The 24,627-nt window shown below is 31.4% G+C and overlaps 1 protein-coding gene across 3 annotated transcripts; it reads right to left on the bottom strand.

Annotated features, from left to right (window-relative positions):
• Positions 1-4,687: 4,687 nt before the first annotated feature.
• On the bottom strand, positions 4,688-24,585 carry LOC116771717 (phospholipid phosphatase 2-like). 3 transcript variants are annotated; one of them, XM_032663646.2, is made up of 7 exons: positions 24,382-24,585; positions 13,557-13,650; positions 10,172-10,326; positions 9,635-9,849; positions 8,068-8,194; positions 7,684-7,866; positions 4,688-5,923 (listed from the first exon to the last, which is right to left on the bottom strand). In XM_032663646.2, exons 1-7 carry the CDS (start codon positions 24,481-24,483, stop codon positions 5,807-5,809), a joined length of 993 nt encoding a protein of 330 aa, XP_032519537.2. In that variant the 5' UTR covers positions 24,484-24,585; the 3' UTR covers positions 4,688-5,806. The 3 variants fall into 3 exon arrangements, with proteins under 3 accessions (XP_032519537.2, XP_032519538.2, XP_061384023.1); XM_032663647.2 differs by lacking the exon at positions 24,382-24,585 and adding an exon at positions 15,318-15,448; XM_061528039.1 differs by lacking the exon at positions 24,382-24,585 and adding an exon at positions 14,967-15,118.
• Between the last annotated feature and the right edge of the window lie 42 nt (positions 24,586-24,627).

The raw sequence follows: 24,627 nt of genomic DNA, 5'->3' as shown, positions 1-24,627 counted from the left end.
ATATAGAATGTAAATATTCAGATGGAGAAAATATATACATATATCCTGTATGTGCCCTATCATGTTTTATATTTTAAGTAAAGAGTCTTAACGTAAGAAGTTTGTGTATATAATAATGTAAACAATAAGTGGTCCATATTTTTTTTGAACTAAGGCTGTATAACGTCATGGGACATCGTGACAACGTAAATGAATTCTATTCATTTGAACGTATCCGTTACGTTAGGTCAACGACTTAGTACGCACTTTATAATCATGAACCATTCTTATAACATTCGCCATATTGAGAACATCATTAGTATTTTGTTGCCAACTATTTATTTTACTAGAAACCTAACCGTACAACATGGTGTTGGCGCCTTTATTACCTGTGTTGCTAATTAGACGCCATGTTTGATTTAAAAACCTAACTTACATTTTTTTTACTTCAAAATTTATTTGGAATGGTTATTTTTTTAGCTCGAACTTGCGTTCTTACTATGCGACCGCCGACCGGCATCATTAATTATGTTGTATTAGCTACAAAGTGTATAGTTATGCTTCCGACCGATATGTACCTAATGAAAAATATGGTGGTTTTAGAGATAAGTAAATAAAAAATATTTGGTCTTTAGTTATTGCGTTACATGAGATAATCTCATGCTTACATCATGCTTGGATCGTCGCTTCACACGTCGTTTTAGGTAACTGTTTTTCATAAATCTCCTTCTACATTATAATACTAACTTTAGTTTTTGAATGAGAAACGGAAAACGCATCGTACGTAGTGTGTGAATGCCAACTCGTGCTAAGGATAAAAATTTCTCGATTTAATAATTTAATACAAAATAATATTATGTTGAGTTTGATTTTTTACATTGAATTAATATTTGTATTTAAGATAATATATACAAATCATTCCACGTAATCTTGTGTTCGGAATTCAAAGAATAATTTGTTTTATACCCTACATTAAAGAAAATGATGACTTAAAACGTGTCTTCGTTTAGAATATGCTCCCCATCACTGGATGAACGCGTCAGAAACGACTTCCAATGACTTGCGGATAAGGTAGTGTAAAAAATATAACCGTATGAACACTTAAGATTTAAGACTTCGAGATAATCGGTAAACGATACAACACGAAACAGACTATTGTTACCCCCGGGTTTGCCTCTCATAAAATATCAATTTAGTTAAAATTAATTGGAATATCTGAGTAATAAATACCTACAGCATGAATACAAGGACACTAGCAAAGACGGAGATGTGAGTTTTATTGCTCAATGCTTCTCCATTGGGTAATAATTGAAACAGTTTTGAATAGTATCACTATAATGATTATTGGATTGTAAGGAAATTGGAACCAATTCTCAAGTCATTCGATCCTCACAAACAAAAAACGGTGGTAGGGCCTCGCTGTGGTCAGTTGCTACAGCTCGAACATGGGCTGGCTCGACCGATAAAGTACCGTCCTTTAACAGAAGTTCGGCGTGAAGTAGTCTTTAAAGGCTGCGTTTGGTGATTCTTCCCTTTAGTGAGAGAGCCGGTTGTCTTTTCTCTGTTCCTACACTTTCCTGCCATCCCCTTATTTCCACCCCTTCCTCGTTTTCAACAACCAGGGGTGGCAACGCATCCCCCCATCTAGATGTTGCGGATGTCCATGGGCGGTGGTAACTCTGCTCATCAAGTAGGCCGTTTCCTCGTTCGCCTTGCTCATAAAAACAGAACAGGTTAAAACTTGTAATCAAAATAAATTTAACTTAGAAAAGGTGTTGATGTGTTATTGTAGTGTAAATATCTTAGTGCGACGATGTCATACAATGATGATAATTGAAATACAAAATCAACAACAATAGTGACTTTTAAGGGACGAACCAGCTGAGAAAAACGAGTGACAAAGTCGAAGATCAGCTTTTATACGAAATATTGTGGGGTTGGAATCTCGCCGAACTGTCAGTTTCTGCGACTTGTTTAAATACAAACATTTGCGACTGAATTTACAATTCCGAGATTATTTCTGGAATAACAGGATTCATTGAAATATCTATTGACATTCTTCAATCGATTAGACTTACCTATTTTTCCCCATTTTTAATTGTATGTGTTATAAGTACATATATTGAACGTTATACATCTGTTATAAAACTGTGTCACACAACTAATTAGAGTAATTTCGCGTGTCATTTTTGCGTTTCGTCTGGGGTCGCGGGTTCGTCGAACTCAACATCTGTCATATAAAACGTTCAGGAACACAAAACATTAATTCATAATTAAGGTCATAAATTATTCTTAGTGAATTTAAACATTTACATCGTTGAGTAAGCGCTTTAAAATTTATATGGTGTTTAAAAACTAATAATATTATATCGGAAAAGCGCTTTAAGGTGCATTTGATTAAGGTTTAATCGATTTATAATATAAGGTAGTGCAGTTGTTATGCATGCTACAAGGTATCGCGTGTAGGGGTCCGCTAACAATTAATTGCATTGTCAAACAATGCAGGCTATTGATTGATGTACAGTCACCATAACAATTAACTTGCAGGAAAATATTAATTGTAGTTTATGTTTAAATAATATTTAATAATCATTAGATAATGATATCGTTATAAAAGTGGTTAGATAACCACTTGTATAAAGTTATAAAAATGTTTAATTAATATATCCATAGTTATTATGACTGGATTTTACACATCTTACATATGAAGTTACTATAAAATGAATTTTATAACTTTAATTATAATAAGGGCAAGAGGTAACGTCGGAGTTCATGGCTTCTGGAATAACCTCCCAAAATAGAAAGCTGGATCATAAAATCGAATAACTTTTCTGCTGACCCTACCATGAGTCATGGTATAAGTCATGGGGTTTTCCTTATTAACTTAATACTTCACTCCAACTTCACATATTACATAGTTTGGTAATTCATATTTTATACAAATGGCTTAATGACCAAATATATATATATATATATATGATTTAATACAAATTTGATGTTTGTAAAGAAAGAGACGTCATTGCTGACGTCACTAATGTCACTTATTTCAATACGTTCCCTGATATTTAAAAATGAAACTTCAATTCCTCTAAATGTCTTTTTATTTCTAGAAGGTTCTATATTCTTCAACTGTCCGCACTCACTGAACTGAACTGTCGGGCGCCCACACGTGGTATTTATACAAAATTCAAAAATTGTTCTATTCTCATTTTAAACAGTCATTGATTTTGGTTTTACTTCTAACAATAATTATGAATACCATTAAGTTCATATAGTAATTGATGACAGCCGCAAGTTATTGTTGTGTTGCATCCATCATTGTTGCTGATAGTGCCAATATATATATATATATATATATATATATATATATATATATATATATATATATTTGTACTTTTTTCTCATAAATATTCAAGTCACAAAAATGTTTAAAAATCGTTTTACACATATTGTTTGTTTATAGATATATATATACAATATTGTTATTTGGAATGCATCATTTAATCGGAATGATGTAATCTTCAGTGTTGACAGCATCATAAAATTACCTGTCAGGTAGAAACAGGAACAATAAAACAGTCATAAATCACAATGAACTGATCTCACATATCCCGCTAGGACTTAGTAATTCTAGAATGTTCATAGCACACGTGTACACAGTATCGTCTCTAGCATGGGACCTCTTTAGATTCAGGCTGAAAAGTTTTAAGCAATTCACAATCACTTTATCATACTCGTATGTAAGATTGACGTATTAAAAATGTCAAATACGTACCAATTTGAATTCTTGATGTAACTGTATATCATAACATAATTAAGAATTAAGTATTAGTAACGTTTATGAAACTGCAAAAATATTAAAAAACATGTCCTAAAATTAAAATATTTTTTTAACATAACTTTAACCATTCTATCATACTGTCCTTATCGAGCTCTTTAAATCAGCTGAATTTTCTAAAATAATTATTTCAGTAGAATATTTGATGAAACGACATAACAAATGACAATATTTATATCTATAGCGTCTGTGTATTCTGAATCAGCAATTAAAGACGATTAAAATTTATTCAACATGCCAATAAATCAATAAATTGTAATAAATATGACATAATACTATTTTGATGGCAGTAAATTAGTTTGCTGTAAGGTTATCAGAATCCTTGATGCGCGTCACTAGTATTTATCAAATCGTGTCAGTAGGACTACATTACCGAAATAGAAAGTTGCTCTATCCTTTAAATACGCATAACGAGACAACCGAGAATATAATATTTCAAAAAAATTGCGAAAATTATTAAAAACCCAGTAATTAGTCGGATAATTACTGTGTAAGGAATAAACTTTCGTTGACAGCAAGAGTAATAAAAATAATTAAGAGGTAGCAGTGAGTATTCAGTATACAGCGATTTCTAATATATATATATATATATATATATATATATATATATATATTTACACCATAAGGATATATATGAATGTTACAGCTACTAATATCCTTTTTATTAGCATGTTTCATCACACGGGAATCGAACCCGACATCCTTATTTAAGCAATGACATAAACGACATGGTGAAGCAATGGCTATCTTCCAATTGCCCTTTGTGTGGAGAACGATATTGGGCAGCGAGTTGTTGAAATTACTAGTTAAGTAAATGAAAAACTAAAAAGGTTTTAAGACATCATGCCTATTTAAAATAAAAATACAATATTTAAAATAAGATATATTTACAACAAAGATCATATAAAAACATCATATGTTTCATAAAAAAATAATATCAGATGACTAAGTTTTACCTAGATTACAAATTATCAGTCACTCCACGTCAAAATATTATAAATTACGATTTCTATATCCGTTATATTAATAATTAATGTCACATTTGAGCAGATAATTAAAACAATATTTATATTATACCAGACACATTTTTATAGCTGGCCATACCGCAGCTCAGATTTGACAGGTGACATTTCAAAATGCCGCCATTTTTTCTTCAATTCCAAGTATATACTTAATTAATAGAATAATAATTATTTTAAATGTCAGTATAACAAAAAAAATATTTAAAAAATAATAATAATAAGAAGTTTTCAGTCGTTAATGTGATCGTTTTGTAATTTATAAATTACAATCAGTTGTTTATTTCTCGTCCCGTTGTTTTGTAACGTTTATACAATGAAAGTTAAGCTCGATGTGCTCTAAACCAAATTTCATTGAGGGTCAAAATAATCATGGCATTTCTTTGTAGCTGTGATTAAATTAAAAATTATAAACGACCGCTTATTAAATTTGTTTGGGAAATCTTGTAGATACAAAGCAAACCTCTAAACGATGACAGCGCGGTCAATTCAGATCAGATCAATTCAGATTTATTTTATCGAATGCGTATATTTTCTTTTTGAAGGTTAGTTTAACATGAAACCTCCTTAAGGTTGGTTATTCTAAAATTGGTAGGTTATTTTAAACATGGCCTTCACCCGTGCATAGACGTGCACAGTATATTCTGCCAGTGTCGTGTAACCTTATGGATTAGGCTAACATTTTACCAATCTCGTCTTCACGTTTGATGTTTTGCAGCGAGCAGTTTAAAACTAAACAGACAGCTTCTATTTTTCTATTCACACAAATAAATTGCTATTACCATTTGTGGAGATTAATGAATAGAAATAAAATAAAATCTGTCTGTGTTTAATAAAAACTTGCGAACTCGTGGTGAGGGTATCTATCGGTTTGAATTAAGAAGGTTTTATATAAATAAATTATAAACATATTTAGTAAAGTTCTTCAGTCGTAATGTTTGTTGTGTCTGTATCCCGCGGTTGTGCTTGTTCATGGGGCCGCGCTCCTCTCTTCTCTGAACACCAAACTCCGCACCGTGTGCTGGCTAGCTGTCATATCGCCCTGAGACTTTTGTGGCGTTGTGAAATTATTGCAGAGGGCATATACCTAAATGAAGAGAATTCATTATAAGTTTTGGAAACTAATTCGAATGTTTTATGACTTTAATTCAAGTTATCAAAATTATCACGTCTCATTGATCGCATTTAGGACGCGATGTTACGGAAATCGCAAGTTTGAATCCTGCGCGTGCCGATTAATTTATCAATTAATATTTTATTTTCAAGTATTAACTAAACATTTTTTGATACTAAAATAATATTCTATATATTTATTAATGTTTTTTATATAATCTGTGTAAATTGTACGGTCGGGTCAAAAACCCTTTTTGTCAATATTTGTCTTGTCCCCGACGTGGAATTTGGTTTGTTTCAGTGTTGGATCCAATTAGCGGACCTTCGTTTGTTTGTTTGTTAACTTCACTAACCGCATTAGACGACTCCGTATTTAATTAACTGTTGCATCCCTTTATCGCATACGGGATTATATTGTATTTAGATATAAATACATTGTATTTAGAATTAAAAAAATTAAAAACTTAAATCAGAATTCAAATAATAGTAAACGGCTCATATAATGAGACGAAACCTCTTAGCATTCAATGGATTCACCGTGCGGGTGCCGGGTCCATTGCGTTGCAGGGAGTGGAGCTTCAACAGTGCCTGGGACTTGCGACCCAGGTGTAGGTTTAAGGGGCCCCTAACTAACGCGCGTTAAACGCTCACCTCCACTGTCCAAGCTCCTCTCCCTACCTAACCATATTTGAAAAGAACCTACTAGGGCTGCCTTCGAAGTACGTTCCAAGAACGAATTGATGTGAGTTCTGGACAGGCCTAAGTCTTTTAGTAGGTTGTAGAGAGATTTAGCCGTTATACCTCTCGCTCCCACTTCTACCGCGTATAAATCCACGACGAACCTATTTCGAGTGAGTTCGTTTGTGAGCTCGTAATATTTGTTGACCTTGATGGTATGGTCTTTGGGGATGTTGGTTTCCCAAGGAACCGTAAGCTCTATCATCACAACGCGCTTTAAGATTCGCGAATACATGAATATGTCCGGTCTGGAGGCCGACGCACAAATATCCTCGGGGATTTTGTATTGTTTTTCACACGTATCCATCATTATAGTCCAATCCGTAGCCGCTTTAAGGATGGAGTAAGGCTTGACATTTGTTTTTATAGTCCTAATGCCCTCTCTCACAAAACCTACTGATCGCTCGTTTGTGGTTATTCCTTTTTGCGCTCTGGCTACCGAAAGACTAACCGTTTCACGTATGATTTCCAGAACCCTATCGTGACGACGCGAGTATTGACCGCTATCGAGGAGTACCTTACATCCCACTAACAAATGCCTAGCAGTTCCAACTGCCTTCCCAGAGATATAGCAGGTCTTTTCGGTACCTTTACCCCATCTTACTAAATTACTCTGACCTGGGAGAGTCATCTGGAACGCATTGAGATAGAATTTTAGCAATGCTGGCGACCAATCATGGATTAAGGTGCGCCATTTTAGTGCTAATGGGATGCAAAAATCTCCTATGTCTAACCACTCGTTCTGCATTTCTAAACTTATAATTTTCATAATTTTCACGTATTTAACAGAATTGGAATGTTTTTCACGAAGAACCATTAGCAGCGTTGTAGCATTAAGAATGATTGTGATGAAGATGACAATGAGATGAAGATAATTTATCAATTCGTTTGACGTATCATATAATGACATTTGACCACACACGGACCCAAAGTTCAGATGTATAGACCACATTCAATTAACTGGACTGATAATTTAGTATCTAAATCCAAACTCACCGCGTACAGAAATGTGAGTACTCCGACCACCGCTCCCACCAGCACGTCCCACCAGTGGTGGCGGTGGTCGGTGATCCGGCTGAGGGAGCACAGCGCGGAGTAGGACACGCAGGCCACCTGCAGCAAGGGCACCACGAGCACGGAGCGACGGCGCCACGAGAACGCGCGGCGCTGGAGGTACCACTGCAGAGGAACGTAATTAATACGGACATTCACAATTCATAGCCTTTTTGCAAGTATTGGTAGCGTCGTTAAAAGACAAATACAGCTCGACTTCATCAAAAATTACACATTAGAGGAAACTTAGACCAGTCTGCTGGGTCTTAAGAAGATTGCGAGGATTATTGCATGTTAAGATAAGGTGTTTCGATCATAAGAACTCACCGCCATAAAGAATCCGCACAGCACAGACAGAGACGTGTGTCCCGAGGGGAAACTGTGGTAGGAGTCGCGCTGGAGCCAGGACGTGGAACGAGAGGACGTGCACTCGAATGTGGCCACGTACTCCGACCTGGTGGAGGAATTACATGCATGCAGAAATGGGCATATGCAGATTTAGAGATGCGCTGAAAGTTCGGCATAATATCTGTTTTGTAAGAGATCAGGGAATATTCCTTTGTTCATATTTGGCTGAATATTTGGTTAGTTTGCTATATATAAATATAAAATTTTGTACTGTAAGAAAACTCTGATCGTCGAAGGAACGGAGTGGTTGGTGATGATACAAATCCCTTGTTTACTATTTTTAAATTAAAAAAACAATATTATTCTAGTTTTGCTATTGACCAACACACTAAGTAATATATATTATCTAAAATCTTTAAACTAAACTGCGATGCAGAACAATAAGACTTGGCTATGTGAGGTGAAAATCTAAATCTTATTTCTTCGTGAGAATATAATAATTTCGAGAAATAATCGCACGCATTACAGAGAAAGAGTCGCAGAGATTCTGCTTGAAATAAACATGGTGGAAAGCTTCTCTTTGGTCTTCGGCCTATCGTGTGAAAGTACTGAAATGGCTTGCTTTTAACAGGCACTCTAATGTTTTTGTAATTCTCAAACTATTTGGCCTTTATTGGTTGGATTCTACAGGTAGGATGCTCTGTCTTCATTACTGACTCGGAGAAGGTCAGCTCTTCATAACAACTGCAAACATCTAGATGAGAATCACGATTTAAAACCTTTATCAGATTGCGTAAAGGCAGTCTTTCCTTATCGTCTCTGTTGCTCTCGCACACATAAGTCCTTTAAATGTTCCCCGAAAGATATTTTATTAATTGATTCGTTTTTCTATAGAGCTGAGATTCAATCAGAATCTATTTTTATATTTGTCCTTAAGTAATTGCAAATTTGTGCTAAGTTTCTGTTCCCAGTGATTCTTAGTAAAAATATTAGGGTGGATGTGTTCAGGGACCGGCTTAAAATAAGCTAAAAAGCTTTGTTATAACTTTAAATGTTTGAAATCTTCCTTTAAAAAATTTTACACTGACTCTCTGTCAGATATCGAAGATTAACTGCACTCCTGTACTCAGGAATGTACAAAGAAGCAGTCGGCTTTTGTTGCAGCAGCGTTTGGCACATATGATATAGGTTCCATATATTTTTTATCGAATATTCTTATTATTAGACATTTCTTCAGCGCATCTTTATTAGAAATGTCCAGATATTTAAAATGGTCAGAGATATAGGTATGGTCAGGTATACGATATATCAGTAGGTAGAGTGAGGACTGTGTCGGAATATTTATAGTTTACCTAAACTATATAATAATTGGATACCTTTGGTACATAGAAACTTATATACTGTTCAATTATATCTTTTAAAGTCCCATACCACGTTCGAGTACTAACATTTAATCGATAACGTCGGTTGTCAGACAGCACTAAAACATTTAACTGGTAATATATAGAGATCAAGTATTATCGGTGTAGAAGTAGAAGGTCCATACCCGTTACAGGTTTTGCCCGTATCCGGTTCGCAAAGGTCAAAAAATGTTGGGCGGGGATTCCCCGTGATGCCCTTCATCACTTCGACCACGATCAGGTTAAAGAACAAAGCATACACGTAGCTCCCATACAACCGGCCAGTCCGTCTTGACACGTATTGCAATCTCGTTTGGGTGGTGTAGACGGAATCGAACAATATGTACTCCGTTAAGAACATCTGAAAAGAGTTAATACAGAATAAAAACTTATATATAGAATATATATGTACATTTATTTATTTTGGTATTTAGTCAGTACTGTATAAAACGTTTTTGTTATATGTAGATTTAAAAACAAAATTACTAAGTTTCAAATTCGATTGAATTCTTTAAAAACTCCCCCACAAGTGTCGGAATGTGAATGATATAAAATAAGGGAGCGAAGGTTATAATTGTTTGAATAATAAATTTCTCGTCACTGCTGAATTAAGAAGAATTGGAAAAAAAAAACACGATCAAAAAATATCATACATTAAATGAATGTAGTACTAATATACTCACTACTATAAACGGCAGTAGGATGATTGTGCTGACAATGACCTCTGTGGACACTGTGTCTCCTGTGAATTTGTAAGACAGAGCTGGATCGTTGCAGAAGAAACCGCTTTTGTGCTGCAGAAGAACGCCCAGCTCGAACATTGTTAGTAAGGTGGCAGCTTGAACAATCGGTCGAACTATTAGTCAACTATTCCAACAGCTTCTTAGGTTAGCACACAACTTTACATTAGGCTTACCTAAGCTAAGTACGAGATAGTCCTAGCGTTAAAGGTAACTTCCCAAGATTGGTGATTGTAAATTGATTAATATTTGTAAACAAAGCCGTTGGTTAAAATCTAATATATTTTGAGGGTAGAAACGAAAGGTTGGATAAACATAATATTTTCTGTCGGTCGTGGTGAATTTGCTCTAAGTAATAAAATGAGAAATAAATTTTCCCGAAATTAAAGAATAATCGTTTCTTGTTTTTATGTTTTATTTTCATAGAAGGAGCTAAGTTACTAAAACTTTTAGTATGCACAATTCAAAAGCTATCAAAAACTAAAGTTTGAACCAACATTAATTATAGCAGAGAAATTTATTGAAATTTTAAAGAAATAAGATCATCCGCTAATTAGCTTTTTAAAAAAACGCCTCGCACTCATGAATCTTCCTCGATACGATCTCTTTGTTCTCAAATCTCTTATTTCCAGGAAATATAAAGATAACTCAGGAGATGCGACTGGACGCTTCAATTGATTTACACATATAGATTAAATCTTTCGTTTTATCTTTTCATTTGAATATCTTTTATACATCTTTTTTTTTATTTCTTACGCACCACGTTCATGAATTCCATCGTGGACAATGCTATAAGACATTTGGCCAATGGCATTAGCCAATTTATTTGGCGAATCCCTCGCATCCGCCATTTTAAGTTCAAAGTCAATGTCGAAACGACAGGATGTTACAATTTCGTTGTTATATCGGAGAATTCAAAATATCCGTTTAGTATCATGACAGCAGATTATATTTTTATAAATAGCAACATTACTTTCAAGGCTCTCTGGTAAGACATAGTAATTAATTTTTGTAAGTTTTTTTTTTATATAATTTTAGGCAAAAGAAAGTAATATAATCAAGACAGAGAATCGAATATTTTTTATCTTTATTTATATTTTAATGTAACTGAATAAATATGATAAGTTTAGTTAAATGGCAACATTAACACAACTTTACTTTGGTTGGCTCAAAAGGACTCGTATCCAGAGCCGTAAAAACATTTACAAAAAAAAAAAAATTGGTTTAGTAATTTCTTTTAAATTTTATAAAGGTTCGTTATAATTTTCGGTGCGTTTTTAAGGTCATTATAAAGTTAATATATTGTAGCTATTACATAATATTATATTAGTGAAAATCTCAGCATTGACAGTCGACTCGATCACTGTTGAATTCCAACTAACTTAATAATTAATATTATATGGTTTTGAATTAAATAGGTTAAAGATAACTACAGGTTACAGTAATGTGTGAGACTAATTCTTTGAAATTATTGTGGTTACGTCACTACATGTCTAATTCTATGTAAGAACGATTAAAATAACGATATTATAATGAAATTTGACATCTACAATTCAAAATTTTATTAGTTTTTGATTCGAATAATAATATTGACAAAAGTCAATAGTTTTATTTACGTTATGAAAAAAAATCTGCTTAAATTATTTCAAAAACAATATTAAAATGGAATAAGCACTTCATCACGGTAAACAAAAAAAATGTAACTGTGAGAAAAGATCGAAAATATACAGCCAGTTGCATAATAGCTGAATATGGACGAAATAAAATGGACCTCAGACTAATACACTGTCAGAACTTGGATTCAAAGGAATCTTTAAATACCATCACACAATAATCCTACTTATTATATATGTATATAAAGATTATTTTTCCGTGTCATGATACATATGTCCTATTCACACGAAGCACATTCTGGTTGCGTCAACATCCTATTGGATGATGGCTTGTATAATATCCTGCTCAAGACAAAGGATTTATATAATATGTAAACAACATTCACATATATAAAAGTGAATTTAAAAAAATAGTCTATAAAGTTATAATAAGCGTGGCTGTTTGCGTCTGTTGTCAAATTAAAAGAAAGTAAACAAATCTACATATTCAGAAATTTATAATTTCCATGCATTTATAATTTCCTAACAATTTAATATATAAGTAGCGATGAAATATTTTGAATAATAAAGTTTTTAATATTTCTTCACTGAACTAGAACATCGATATTATTTTTAACACATGAGGTACAAAAATTAAAATGTGAAATGAATATTGTTTCTGTCCTACTCGGTAACAGATGGCGCTAGCGACCTTCAACAACGATTATCCTATATCAAACCTTAACTCAATATTCGGAATAATTGTAACATTTAATTAAAAGGATAATTTATATATTATATGGGTTCAATTTTCTTTGGGAATCGATATCAATTTTCGTTAACTTTTATCCTTAATAATATATATAATTTACAATTTTGACTAACTATTTTCTAAGTATTATTTGGTTTTATATTCTTATAAATTGCTGTTGATATTTATTAAAAGTATGGAAAATACATTTTTAATAATATATTTTCATATGCATTTGATATCTGAACGATTGCAATAAATCATTAGAAACGAGCCCGTTGACAACCTAACAGTTGCCATACGTAAAAAAAAGTAAAAATTTATCACATTTGGTTTATAATGTACAATGTGGTTTAAATATTATAAATTATAATATTTTGTTTAATCTGTGCAATAATTTATATTCAAAATATAATTACATTATATTACTTTGAAATAACTATCAAGTTCGTTAACATTACTTGTTATTGTTTATTTTTTTAATTTTATTTTAAAAAGACTGCGATTGCGTGCATTCTGCCACATGCGTCACGGTGGGGTCCACACGTGTGACACATGTGAGTTTTTACTTAAATTTTTAGGGTTAGTCGTTAAATAATCGTTACATAATCATTATATTTAATTATTAAGGATACTATAAACGTTACGTTTTGTAGTAAACTGTCTTGACATATTGAAAGCATTAATTGCCCAGAGAAAAAGGCATACAGTGAAATGTAAGCGATAAATTCAAAATTTGTATGGACTTTTTAATGTGACATTTAACTTTTTTTTATGACTGGCAACATAAAAACGTCTTCACTCTCAAGCAGGACCGTTTTTCCTAACCAAAGGTTTTATAATGACGATACGTGTTATATTTTTAAACTATATTGGATGAGTTTGATGAAAGGTGTATAGGTTATTTTTGTAATAAATTTAAAAAATAGCTTCTGTATTTGTAGCTATACACTTCTCTATATATTGTAACTTATATTTAACTTACCTATTAAGAATATTGGTACATCAACCCCGAGTCTCCACCATAGTCTGTTATCTTTTCCATCATCTTTTGTCTTCTGTGATTCTAGATCCCTTCTCTGTGAATAAAGTTTAATGATAAACAATTTATATAACGAAACACATACATAATAACTCTCGAATTTTTTTTGTAGGAATACATGTCTACATACTCTTATTAATATGTCCACAGATTATATTGTACATCTAGAATAGGTATATTTAAAAACGAAACAGATTAAAATATAAACGAAATATTTAAAAAATAATATAACGAAGCGTTTGCAACTAGTAATAAGTCTTAATAATCAGTAAGTCAATCGTTATTTAATGTTATATTTTGGCAGGAATTTATTAAGATTAATTTTCCTGTCAAAGATAAGATTTACTTGGTTAGTTTATTGACACATCACTTATTATAATTCCCCGTTGCAATAACTTTAGACACTCGTAATATTTAAATGGGATTCAAAGCAAAGTCAACAATTTGTTGTTCTCGCTAACCTTGGCCGCTTGTCCTTGATCGTGTCCTTCAGAATAACGAACTCGGGGACATTGAGGAATGTGACTCATTTTTCAGACGTAATTTATGACCGCATTACAGAATTTTATAGTATATTCAGACAATTTTCTCCATCGAAAAACTTACATACTTTTACGTATCTATAGAATTGTCTTAGCTGTTGCGAGTTATTTTGTTGACAAAATATAACTTGTATCGAAATATTCGCGGGAATTCAAATAAAATTCACATTGGTATTCTGCGGTTGACTCATTATTGGAGTCAGTGATAGTACTACGCTTACTACGAATACTACAAAACTTTGCTTTGATGACGTATTAGTTATTCATACTAAACGCGTAATCATAATTTGAGTTATCTATGTTTAATACAGAAACGAAGACGAATTAGGTTATAAACTTTTACATTTTATAAGAGCTACGTAAAAATTAAAATGAAAACCTCCTAAAACCTTTGATATATGAATATCGAGCAAAGTTTTGTTGAGTAGAATTGACGGATATACTATAAGAAAAATAATACTCAACCGAAACGTACGGAGCGTGTAGTTTTTTTACAAAAATAAAGCACGCGTAGTAGGCATATACGAAAAATATTAGTTTCAGTTACACGAACAAAGCTAATGTTAATACAGACGAATAAACAAATGATAGACCACATATATATTAAGTATTATTGTATCACGATAATTTAAATGTACATATTTTATAAATTTTCTGACACTTTTATACCTTCTGTGAGTGATAAGCGACCCAGTACATTAACAGTTCTATTAATCCGATCGGATAATTCAATATTATCAATGAAAAAATAATATATAATATACATAAAGCACATATAGGTATTTATTTATAATATATATAATTTATTTACCTCTGCGGATCCGCACGCTGAATATACGTAACGCATTTCGATACACAAATATATATATATATATATTAATATTAACAATGTTTATGTCACTCGCGATCAATCAACACACACGTACTGATTGTGAAACATAATGACGAATTAGTTGATGGCGATAAGATATTAGGCTGTTAAGGAAGTTCCGGCTAATGTTGGCAATCGTTTGACTATTTAAGATTATGGCTATATATATAAAACAGAAGATCTGGTTGTTTTTGATTATTTATTCGAGGAATATCTACGTGAATTCAACTATTATTCATAATGTTATAGATATAAAAAAAATATTTTTGATATAAATTTCTAATACTTCACCTTAAGCGAACCTGTCTTCCTCTGTATTTCCTTCAGACTCGATCTTAAAGGATTCGAGTGCACCATTTCTGAACGGTTTTCAAATACAGTGTAACCTTATTGGACTCTGAACTCGTTATAACTAATTTCACGTCGAATGCTATATATTAAATGAACGAAATGACTAACCGGTAATTTGAGTACATTTGTACTTCTGTGGAAATTAATTACGTGCTTCTCGTCCTAATTAAACAAAATGAAATATTTGCGTGATAAATAAAACATTTCTTACGTTTAAGTAAACATATTGTAATGGCGCCAAAAAAACAAAAATTACGAGACCATAAGTCAGAACTATCCATAGAGTATCTGTATCTTTTGTATTGTATTAAAGCATAGAGTATAGATAGCCATTGTTTTGAGATAAGAATTATATAGTTGAAAATAAATTTCGTCCTTTTAACCTATTTAAAATATATGTATTGTTTCATTATCATAATATATAAAAATGTTCGTATTAAATAAAATAAATTGTGTTCGAGTGCTCATCAACATGGCGAGTGTCACACTAACAATTATCTATATCAGTCAATACGCTTACCTCAACCATCGTAACTACACACTGAGCGTTAAAAGTAATTATTCAAAAGTTACGTACACAATAATATAAAAGGTGATTTAAACAGGAAACGCTTCGTAAGCGGTTAGATGAACGAAACTTGTGCTAGGGATATAAAACACTATATACTTATTATTTGACAGTTTGAAGAGTTTTGAGAATGTTTGTTTTCGTATTCCTACAATAGGCAAGCACAAATACGGTGATCAACAAATTCTTATTAAATTAAGAGGCTTTTATCGAGTGCGGAACCCGCTGATCAATATATTAGGTTTTAATTATGGCGGCTGAACCATCTATATATGTAATTTGATTAACTGAATTAAAATGAAACATGGTATTTCCAATATTACGCCATTTTATTATTCTTAATCACGTGAATCACGGACAGACGGGACGAAGATTTCAAAAGGTATCATGTTTGTATAGAATAATAAAACGCGTTGTAACCGATAGTAAGGTTAAAATTAATTTTGATGTCGATCAAATTAATACTTTACGAATTTAATTCAAAACTCTTAATAATCTTATACCTACATCAAAACTAAAACCGCGTATTTTATAGATTTACGAGCGTATTAAAGATCACAGTTATTACGGTTTTAAATAATGTCAAATTTTATTTGTTAACAAATAATACATGGCGCAGTCTAAGTTTAAACATTTCTAGTACAAATGACGTTTCGTAGTTACAATATAGATAAATCTTTAAGCAAAGGAAACTAATGTCCGTCCCTCGTGACGTATAACGTTCGGGGACGGCTTTATCCGAAATGTAACCATGTTTTATTAATTCATTTTTCATAAAGTTAATCAAAATGTATTATGACTATATTTGTTTGGTATTAAATTAATTTTCTCGTTTTTCATAATAAAAAACACTGAGTAAAATATATTGCTTATAAAAATATAAAAGGCGTTTTAAAATTCTATGATTACAGCATGTCGCTTGAATCCATTGACTTTACCTGTAGCATAGCTTGAGATGTATTGGACAACCGTTCTTTATCACTTTATCAGTGGATCTGCATCAGAGATTTATGTGAGCTTTGTACAATATGATAATAAGGAGAATGACTCCTAATGGATAATTTACGACTGTCGAATTCGTATTTTTAAATACAGGTAGTTCAAAATCTGTTAATATTAAATTTTTTATAATATTGATTGAATAGCTTTCATTATAAATGACGTTAGTATTTTAACATACATCCTTTATATGTAATATTATCTGTTTATTAATAACGATTAAAAAAATTACGCGCCTTATTGTGTAAAGCGCCATCTATCGACGAGTAGTTGAGGTGATGTCTAAAGTGAAATCTTATCATGGCTTCATACAAATCAATTTAATTATAAAACATTAAATCATTGTCCGTCATCATTATCTGTCATTAATTATAGACTGTAGAAGTTATTTATAGTTGGTACTAGAAAACTTTGTTTTCGTACGTTCGCCTCGTATAGTAAATAATTCTATATATTAACGTTGATAAACTCGCCGCTACCTGGGGCTTCCTTCGTTTTTAGCAAGCTCTTTATCAAACAGTAAAAACTATTTATTTTTTTAATTAGATCCTTAAGAAACAAAAAATCATTAATAAACATAACTTTTTCCGGCATAAATCAAAATGAAAATAATATCGGATTATTATTTAGAATGGAATGTATAATATTTTTTTGAGGATTGTTTCTTTCATTAACGTAAAAAATATGTTATTTCAACCAAAACGTCTCACTACGGTCGTGTGTAAATAAAATTCCATGGACATCATCGGCTAGTAAATAATCCGTTTTAATGTAAGAAATTCTAACTTTTACATTAAATTTAGAACAAATTAAAATTTTCTTTGAATTTATTGAGCCCGAACCGATATAGTTTTGGCAAAATTTATAAATATTTTTCCTTCAACTCCACAAGTATATGAGAAGCAGAAGTGAAATGTAAACAGCTTAAATTTTAAATTTATCACGTAAAGAATACAATGTACAGTGACGTTCAAGACATTTCAACCGCCCAATCCAACATTCACCCTTCAGATTACTTATCTGTGTTGAAAAAGTGAAACAGCAAATAGCAGTTCACGTAACGTAACGCCCACGTCACATTACAGGTCGTGATTTACACAAGCAATAGAATATTCAAGTTACTAATAATTTTATTACAATAAAATCCTATATCCATTAGTTTGAAGTTAAAATTTTAATTTCCAAGTAGAGATTGTGAGCATTACGCGACGTTTGGTCAGCAGGCCAGGTCACGTCAGGCTTATTACGCGAACCTGTCCAGCCGACGTCACTTTATGGTTAAGAATTTTCTATGAGCATTAATTGTGACATTGACACAATAATTGGTATAAATAAATGTCACGAAATAAAGAAATGAATTGACCATGTTCAAACTATTTTGCTATATGTAAATATTTTTAAAGTTATTTTTGTAAACAAACACACTGGGCTTAATTCACAGAGCCTACGCCATTGTTTTTTTTTGTTTTGTTATATTATCTGTATTTACAACAAATTATTATATAATTCTGTACAAAGATACAGTTAATTTTGTGTGGTTTTTTTGCTGTTTATTTTTAAATAACGACTTTTATCATTAAACACACTTATCCTTATCTACATCTACCTACCAATTTACTAAATATGAGTATATTTTATGAGTTGTAAAATCACTCAATATTATATATTTAAGTATATATTTTTTATATGTTTCAATAATACTATCACAGTGGTTTTTAGTTAATAGTGAGTTTTATTTAAATAAAAGTAGTTTTTTTTTTATAACCAAACGAACGCGATTGAAATTAAAGTGTGAATAGAGACATTATGCTTGCTTGTATGTTTTATTGTTTAATACAAGTTTGAATCGTCACTACACACGAAGCGTTTCCAGTTTTTCAATAATAACCCACGTTAACACTATAATGTACATGCATTTATGAATTAAAAAAAGTTAACGCTGTATGTAGTGTAATGACACTCACTCGGACTAAGGATACACGAGTTCGAGTCGTCACAATAATAGAAATAGTTACAGCTTTCGTTATCACAGAACATGCTATAGGATCAAAAATATAAAAAAAATTATATATGCTTAATCATTTGTATCCATCAAACTGAAAGTATTGCGTAATAAAACTAATAATAAATTTAAACTACGTACACAAAAAACACGTAGTAATCCGAAAATATTAATTTATTTAAATGAATACTAACGAAGATCATTAATCTCGTCTAAGAATTGTGTTTTAAAAGATCGGGCTTTGTATCGAAGAGATAAGACGTTTTTTACATACTGAGGAAGAAAATGGAAGGAAAGTCTTTTCCAATAGCGATAAAATAAGTAGGTGTTACAAATAAGTTTAAAAGTAATTAATTTATAAATAATATTGAACACTTCAATAGATTAGTTAAAATATTCTATGTGAGAATATATTAAAATAAAAAGCGATAGTTATTAATAGATTTATTAATAAAAAATAAAAATAAAATAGGTTCTAAATATATAACTGATGTAATAATTAAATTGCCCAATACTCAATAGCCATTATCCGTTTTACCTATAATGAGATTCGACCAAGTACTAAGGATACGTATGAGTAACAATGTTTTAATGAGGACACTAAGATATTGCGACTTATATCATCTAAAGCCTGTTGAATTATTTATATTAAGGGAGTAAGATTATTTGGTAATAAGAGTTTTATATCATCGATTTTAACTTAAATTCGTAAAGAATTAAATATCAAAACGCCTGTATTTCTTAGGAATTTTTTGAATAACAATTTTTATATTTATCCTTAATACAAACGCTGAGAAAAATTTTAATGCAACATTTTACATAGATCTACTAATTTATTGCTTGTTGACTAATCAAAAGGGTTTGTATGCATGGCGCCAAAGTAACTTACGTCAATAATGACGAATACCTAACAGGATGCATTTAAAACACTCGTGATCACCCTGTATATAAATAGTTATAAGTAATTAATACATTATATTGTGGTTGTGTGATAGTTTTAGTTTTAATACATTAACCAAATGGAGATAACAGACAGTGGAACGTCTGAAAATATTAAAATATTAATTAATAATAATTTAAAATTCCTTTGACCAGTTTTATACACAAGGTTCGTTTTGACGCTATGCGGATAAGTGGAGGAAAACTTTATAGTATTCGATTGTCTTTATGTACTGTAAATATAATTGCACATATATATATATATATATATATATATATATTTAGAGAACACACATTTAATTTGAACCGAACCTTAAAATTCCCGAACGCACCCGAAGTGACGTTAAAGCGATGACATCTGGTTTGCTCACTTTTACGCGGTGTGTGTTTTGTCGACGTGACTTGTGTCTTTGTAAATTGAATTTAACTTATTTAAGGTGGTTTGATTTAAGATAATAATGAGTTTGTTCTAGTTAAAAGTACTGGCTTTATAAGGCAACTTTATTTTTTTTATAATTTTGTTAGAAACCTAAATATATATATATATATATATATTCAAAGATGGACGCGGTAATTCCTTTTACGGTCGTATAAAGTGTCATGTAAGACACAACTCGCGGAATATTATAGAGAATGTGTCAGACGCGGACACAAACGAACTAAAGTTATTACTTCCACCTACACTATACTTATAAACTATAGTGACATGTGCGGTTTTAAAGATTTATGTGTGTTCCCTTATGTTGCAGCTCCCGAAATGATTTTTAAACAATTATCATTGACATATGTACAGCTATACTAAGTATTAGATAAACTTAACAATAAACTTACCAATAGTTTGAGGTGTTGCAGGTGAAACGGTATCATTAGTTCAAGATTAAAACGATGGATTCAAAGTTGCTGAAGTGACGCAACAACTATACTAGTATTGGTAACTTCTACACAAATCTAATTTATTAAAAGGCTTCAACGTCAAAGTAATAGTATAGAGTAAGGTACAATTACGTGTTAGAAAAACGATGAGTTTATTTATTTCGGAATATAAAAATTTAAGCTGTCGTTTGTTTTAGGTGTAATTTATTTGCAAAACTATTTATAGTTAAAATTAACGTTTCATAGATATGTTGTGGTAATAATTACGTTTTATTACTATATGTAGTTATGTTTGTTAACGCGTTTTGCTCACTTATAAGTAACCTAACCTGAATCTCATATTTGACGTGTTTTTTTTTTTCTAATTTTTTATATGATACAGCTCTTAGTTGTTTTAGGAGTTAAAAATTAATTGTTTTTTTTTTGTATGGAACACTAATTATAAGTTAATTAGGATCTACTAAATCCAAGATTACAACATGTTCAAACTTAAAATAAAACTAATATTTTTCGAATTCACTACGCGAATTTTATTATTTTAACTAGGTACATAATCCCGACGTTTTGGTTACTTTTCAGCAACAGTGAGACGAGATGTGTGATGTGAATGTGATTCACATCACACGATAGTCTTAGATCCCACTATGTTCAAACTTGTTTGTCAGTTGTATCGTGTGATTATTCGTAAACTATGTTAGACGCATCTGTTATATTATACGTTTTCAAAAAATCCTCACAAACAACAGTTGTGGATGCTGATAAAATTAACATGTAGTGTACTTTAAAGAATTGATAATTGTCACCGACAATTTCTTAGGCCTTGGCTTTATTTACTAAAAAAAAAGTACAAGAAGACCGTAAAAATTAACCGCTATACACAGATAATAAATCGACGAACATTATTTATATCCTATACAGTTTAACATATGTAGGAAACCTATTTAAATTTCCGTTCACATTTATAAAACAAAATGAAAATTTTAATCGATTCGATAACCTTAATTTTTTAGGTTTCGTAAAAATAATGTTTTAGATTTAAATACAATTCATTCGAGAGATCAATTAAATAAGGTAATAAATAGAAAAGACGTAAATCAGACTTCGATTTTCAATGATATCTAAATTATTCTTAATTATTTATAGGTTATTGTCAGAGATTTCCTTTTGGCTATTTATAGTGTAGTGTAGTCCGGCGTCCGCAGTAAATCGTCATATCAGCAAGACGTCCGAGTGTCCGTTCAGCATATAAAGGAATATTATCTCTCCTCAAAAACTACTTCTAATATTCAAGACAGTCAATATTAAAGCGGCGTTATCAGACTTCTAACGTAACCAAATAAGAGGTTACCGATTCTTTGATTTTTATTTGTAAGAACAATAACATACAAGTTATTCATCTTGTAAAATATTAATAAATAATTTTAAATATTGTTTAAGTCTATGATGTTTAATATTAATTTTATCAAATCAACTTCCAGTTTTCTTTGAGATATTTTTCGTCCTATCGGTAAAATTTAAAACCCTATACAGATTCATAGTCGTTTGAAAAGGTATCCTTGTTAGAGTTCAAGGCAACGAATTAACGCTACGCGCTTAATATATTGTCGTAGAATAATGAATTAAGGTCGATAAAAAATAGCGCAGTTTGAATGAATCACAAAGGCTTTTTTTTAAGGTAAATTGTAGATAGCTGATTCGTGTTTGTGGTGAATTAAGGATAATTGAATGTCCTTGTACCGAAGATTCAGATCAATTTAAATGAATATGAGGAAATATTGTTTAATCAAAGTGTACTTGGAGCAGTTACTGCCTGATTAATTACTAATATATAATAATGTTGGAACATCATCACAAACGATAGTAAGTTACATTGAAGTAACCGCATTATCCCAGCCTAAGACTATTCCACTTGCCTTGAAAAATATAAACCCTAAGTGGGACGAAACCCAGACGGAATTAAGCTATTCTACGCTTTTTTTGTAGGCATAGGGAAGAAGGGAGGGTTTAGCTAGGCTTAGCGTATAGCTGGGTATATTTACAACAAAAGTGTAAGGGTTAACGGTTGTCCAGTATGCGATTATCTGCTGATAAAACGGACATTGACGAATTAAATAGAGTTATTCCTACGGACGTCTCGTAAGTATTTTTCTTACAATTTTCCAGAAGCTAGCTAATTGACGTCTGTGCTCAAAACTGAATAGAATATTTTCAACCAAATTATGATCATTATTAATCATTTATTCCTATTCGTCCCAGAAATTCAAACTAATGAGACATTTGGCAGCAGCCATCCAATGTGACAGCAGTACTCAACCAAGTCTCTGATACAAACGTAGTTCGACAAAATGTCTCATCAAAAGTTTGGACAAAAGCTTTGATGAAAATGTAATAGGAACAATCCATAAATTAAATTGTAGGTCCATAAACAAAGTCTCAAAGTCTCTGATCTATTTGTAGGTCGATCTAACATCTGGTCAGAAGTCTTTGAAAACTTACCTATGTCTTATTGGAAGTATCTGGTCATAAATAAAATATATATAATTAAAAAAAAACTCTAATCATCAATTGCCACTAAACGTTTATACTGTCGCGTGTGAGACATTTAATCAAGTTATCATGTGTATAACAGAGTTACATTATTTTCGATATTTCAGCCGATAGCTAACCTTAATAATACCTAAGAACCTTCCCAAAAAAACTGTCTTCCAGATGAAAAAACCTCATTGCAATCCGTCTATCCATTTAAAAGTGGCATTGGCGCAAACAAATACAAATACACGTCTCTTTTTGCGTTGTTGCTTATTAATTAGCTCCACATACTTTTAAGAAGGTTAATAGTTTTTTTTTTCATTAATTCTCAATAGATATAATAAATTGCCATTCGGCACGTTCTTTAACAGAAATTAAGTAACATTACTTCCCTTGCCATGTTTATTTAATTTATATTTTAAACTACTTAAAGTACATTGATAGAAATAAAATCCAATTTTATACTAATTCATACATCTAATGATGATTTTGATGATGTATAAACGTTAAAAATACTAGTATATATAACGAATTAATATATACGTACTGTCGTATTTAATAAAGCTACTAACAAAGTATTTTTTGGTTGAAGGGTATCGTCGAGTGGATAAGTGCCCTCATTTCATTGAATAATAGATTACGCTAACTATAAATGTTCTCCGAAAGACGTCATCTGTGATTAAACAACGTATGTCGCTTGAAATAGTAAAACGTACAACAATAAACTTAATTATATATATATATATATATATATATATATAATTATATATATTGATAATATATTAATAATTATATTTATTGTTATAACAACATATATATATATATATATTGTTATAACAATAAAATTGCTTAAGCAAAGCCGTTACTACATAGTTGAATCTTATATTCTATACAGTTCAATACAAAAGTGAAAGTAAGAATATGCATCTATAGTTTCTCTGCCTTTTATGGGTACGATGATATATATAGATGTTTTTTATCTACATATTATAATTTAAAGTATACTAAGCTAATCGTAATGTTTTAACCGAAGCAGGTTTACCAAAACAGGTTTGCTGTGCAAATGACGATTGTTTACACGTGAAACAACTCACCGTTTCGTTTATTGAATCTGTTGAGCTCATGTTACTGACATTTGATGAGAATACTTCAGTGCTGTCGGTCGGTGCTCTACCAATACAGCCTAAAGCACCCATTTCACTGAACACTTAACAAAAAACTAAAATATATATACATGTAATTTATAACACGGTGCGTCTGCTTCGGTTTATGTCTGCCGACTGACACTCGTGTGATCACAGACTATGCGGGTACTGGAAGAAACATCGTTGTCATATCAC

Source organism: Danaus plexippus (assembly GCF_018135715.1).
Source record: "Danaus plexippus chromosome 16 unlocalized genomic scaffold, MEX_DaPlex mxdp_23, whole genome shotgun sequence".
Taxonomy (NCBI): Eukaryota; Metazoa; Arthropoda; class Insecta; order Lepidoptera; family Nymphalidae; genus Danaus; species Danaus plexippus.
The sequence above is the reverse complement of the archived record's forward strand: the minus strand, read 5'-3'. Positions and strand labels throughout refer to the sequence as shown.

What these genes read in the sequence shown, in the direction of transcription:
- LOC116771717 (XM_032663646.2), bottom strand. Translation starts at nt 24,483, where the DNA reads ATGGGTGCTTTAGGCTGTATTGGTAGAGCACCGACCGACAGCACTGAA. An exon ending in CAGATTCAATAAACGAAACG is followed by an intron (nt 13,651 to 24,381) that starts GTGAGTTGTTTC and finishes CTTTATTCACAG; the next exon opens with AGAAGGGATCTAGAATCACA. An exon ending in TCCTACTGCCGTTTATAGTA is followed by an intron (nt 9,850 to 10,171) that starts GTGAGTATATTA and finishes AACTCTTTTCAG; the next exon opens with ATGTTCTTAACGGAGTACAT.